At 44.9% G+C, this 3,731-nt stretch overlaps 1 protein-coding gene across 1 annotated transcript; it reads right to left on the reverse strand.

The window, feature by feature from the left end:
* On the reverse strand, positions 1–3,113 carry LOC139912441 (protein EOLA1). The gene is made up of 3 exons (XM_078282643.1): positions 3,068–3,113; positions 2,295–2,555; positions 1–1,113 (listed from the first exon to the last, which is right to left on the reverse strand). Exons 2-3 carry the CDS (start codon positions 2,551–2,553, stop codon positions 905–907), a joined length of 468 nt encoding a protein of 155 aa, XP_078138769.1. The 5' UTR covers positions 2,554–2,555; positions 3,068–3,113; the 3' UTR covers positions 1–904.
* Between the last annotated feature and the right edge of the window lie 618 nt (positions 3,114–3,731).

Consider the following 3,731-nt stretch of genomic DNA (forward strand, 5'->3'; position numbering starts at 1 on the left):
TTGAAACGTCTCAGTACAGCAGCAAGTGAGGAAGGAGATTTACAGAAATATGAAAACACAAAACAAATTATCAACTGATTTCTACAGTCAGTCTGCTGTCCCTCCAGGTGTGTGTGTGTGTGTGTGTGTGTGTGGAACAACACATGACCCCACAGGTTCCCTCTACAGAGTCGATGATGTCATTAGATGCTGTGAAGCATTTTGAGGCATGGAAATATTTGCTAATTAATTTATTAATTAGCATTTAAATGAAAGACCTCATCAGCATAACTGGTTCTGTTTAATACATCATGTCTGTTGGCTGCTCAGTTTTCTGCTCCCCATTCAGATTACTGTATATAGTTCATTATAAACACATGAGGACGACATTTGTTTTTTGGTCCCGCGGGCTGGAAGAGTGTGTGTGTTTAAAATCCCCTTACATTTACATTAATTCACCCCTTAATTCATGCAAAATCCCCTTAAAATGAGTTAAGGGAGTCATTAATGGAGGAGACCCCATCAAAACCTCCTTAAACCCCCCTTAATGTTTGACTGATTACTTTCTAATTTAATGTAAAATTCAGGGAGACAGGAACTTTCCCTTAATAACTCATTAATAACCTGTAAACCTGCACAAAAGACATGAAAAATCCCTTAATTTCTAGAGTCTCTGTGAACCAACCCATGAATAAATCCCTTATAAACCCATGATACTAACCTTACTTTATTAAAGATGTTATTTCTAATGGATAATTCATGTTTATGTGATGAGAAATGAAGGACATTTCAGGGATAAAATTAAGGGGTTTTGGTTTGGAGTCATTTTTCAAGTTTTTGGTCGTCAGAGGCATAGTGGTGTGTGTGTGTGTGTGTGTGTGTGTGTGTGTGTGTGTGTGTGTGTGTGTGTGTGTGTGTGTGTCAGTCAGGGCAGCAGCTCAGCAGGTATCTCCACAGTCCAGACGTCTCTCCCTCCTCGCAGGCGGAGCGGCGCCTGCAGCCAGCGCGGGTTGGTCAGCCGGGTCAGGTGCTTCTCCTGCAGACCAATCAGAACGGCCGACCTCTGCAGCCGCTGCAGCTCCTCCTCCGGCGGGGAGGCGGGGCAAAGCCAAGTCCCGCCCACATCCACCAGCCCTTAAAGAGACGGGACGGGATTAACCAGGTGCTGCGTTCAGGTGCTCCTGGGAAAATCAGCCCATATATCAGTGTTAAAACTGACATCTGGTCTGATATCGTCCTTTTATTAAACTGGATCTGCTCCAGTCTGATCTGATGACCTGATGCAGTCTGGTTGATTACATATTGATTGTAGACTGGATCAATACTACACTGGTGGTCTCGAGGCGATTGTATGTGTGAGTTTCTATGTTCACTGCTACACAAAAGAATCTGGTAGATCCTCTGCTCATGGAGGCTTTAGCCCCGCCCACCCAGGATCTCTCCTGGACACGCCCCCTGGCTCAGTGCGTGAATCGGCCAATGGGGTTTGTGTAAACAGGAAGTGTAGCTAGCTAGAAACTATAACCGATATTTCTGATGAAAAATCCACATTCTCTTTCCTACGTCTCGATTTCTGCACCAGCGTTTACAAACCTCGCCCCCAGATGATTGGACGCTGCACGCCGGTGGTTGCTAGGTTACGCTGTAGGTGTTAGCCGAACGGCGTTCCGGTGTGGTTGTTGTTTCAAGGGGGACGGTAAACAACGACGGCAATTTATACATCCGCCTTGATCCGGTCACTTCTGTCGTCTCGTTTCACCTTTAACCTGAACTGATTCTGGTTTCAGTTTCCCATGATGCTCTACAACGTTTCAGAGGTTTTTCCACCTGACAATAAAACTCTGAAGGAAAAAAAGAGAGCTACTTGGGGCAGGAAGATTATCTTGAATATTTGGAATCAGCAGTTTGAATATGAGTATCAGCCTTAAAACACGACTTGTCGCACGTTCGAGTCCTTTTGGTGGGAAATAATAAGCAGCTGCAGCAGCAAAATGAGAAAATGAGTTTCCATCATATTTACCATTTTGTTGGGTTGTTCATATACGCTCAGCTTGTAAATACGATATTTCTTTGGCACCTGAAGGCAGCAAATGTACACTGACAACACAAGACTGTTACTCCGCTCTGGAAAAGTCTGGAACATTAATGTGGTAAATTCAAAATCTGGAAAGTTTGGGAAGAAAAACAAATCTGACAGCCTGTCAGCTGATATACTGTGATATTACCTGTAGTGTCGAATAGCACACACACACACACACACACACACACACACACACACACACACACACACACACACTGAGGTACGTTAGTTTTACCTGCCACCACGCCGCGGCCGAACCTCTCTCCGGACTCCAGGAGCGCTTGTATCTGTGTCCGGTCCATCCCCAGCGCGTCGGTCAGCACCGCCCTCCAGTCGTCTCCCTCCCAGTCCCGCTGGGCGACGTGCACGGCCAGCGTGCGGCCCTGCAGCGGGGCCAGCAGCGGCCTCCAGCGGCTCTCCACCGTCTTCACCCCGGACAGGACCAGGCCGGCGTACGGCTGGCGGAACGACAGGCAGGGAAACTGGACGGACATTTCTGCCAACAGACACACCGAGCACAGCGGGACTGAACACCCCGTCTGGACCGCCAGGACCGGCTGGTGAATTCGGCACACAAACAATCCACCAAGCAACACAACACACTCCAGTAATACTTCAACTTGTAGACGGGGTTCGTCTGTTCTTCCCGCAGTCTCCCACCAGAGCACACCGTGCTGGGCGGTACGGATCCATTATAAAAGTTGATTTTGTTGAAATATTACTTCTGTTTGGTGGATCAGGTATATGCCGAATTTACCAGAAGAACCTAATGATTCCTGAAAGATCTTAATTAATGTTCTACCAGGTGTGTGTGTTTGCCGATAAGCAAGGGAACATTAATTTGCCAATTTTTTAATGGAATTTGGAGCGGAGTTGTCTCTCTCCATGCGGGTTGAGGCTACAGAGCGAGATAACTTTAAGATACTCCTATAAGATTTACACTTCGTGCAATATATAACGACTTGAGTTATCAATAAATAACGTTCAGCCTCTGTGACTGTAACATACCGCTAACCTGCAGCCTGCACTGTTTTGTTTTGCTTCTTCTTCTTTTACGTTGTCACTTTCTTTGTTTCTTCTTCGTCGCGTAAATTGGTTGCAGGCAAGCTGCATGGCGGCCGTTCTGCTGCCCTCTAGAGGAGAAAACCTGCGACTGACAACCAGAGCTGAGTCACACCTGGTTCTGTTTCAGTCCAAACACCTGGAATAAAACATCTGAAGGAAGGAAGGAAGAAAGATAGATAGATAGATAGATAGATAGATAGACATATAGATAGATAGATAGATAGATAGATAGATAGATAGATAGATAGATAGACGGACAGATAGACAGATAGATAGATTGATAGATAGACAGATAGACAGATAGATAGACAGATAGACAGATAGATAGACAGATAGATAGATAGATAGACAGATAGACAGACAGATAGACAGATAGATAGATAGATAGACAGATAGACAGACAGATAGACAGATAGATAGATAGATAGACGGACAGATAGATAGATAGATAGACAGATAGACAGATAGATAGACAGATAGATAGACAGATAGATAGATAGATAGACAGATAGACAGACAGATAGACAGATAGATAGATAGACAGATAGATAGACAGATAGATAGACAGATAGATAGATAGATAGATAGACGGACAGATAGACAGATA

This window comes from Centroberyx gerrardi, chromosome 3 (genome assembly GCF_048128805.1).
Source record: "Centroberyx gerrardi isolate f3 chromosome 3, fCenGer3.hap1.cur.20231027, whole genome shotgun sequence".
In the NCBI taxonomy this organism is placed as follows: domain Eukaryota; kingdom Metazoa; phylum Chordata; class Actinopteri; order Beryciformes; family Berycidae; genus Centroberyx; species Centroberyx gerrardi.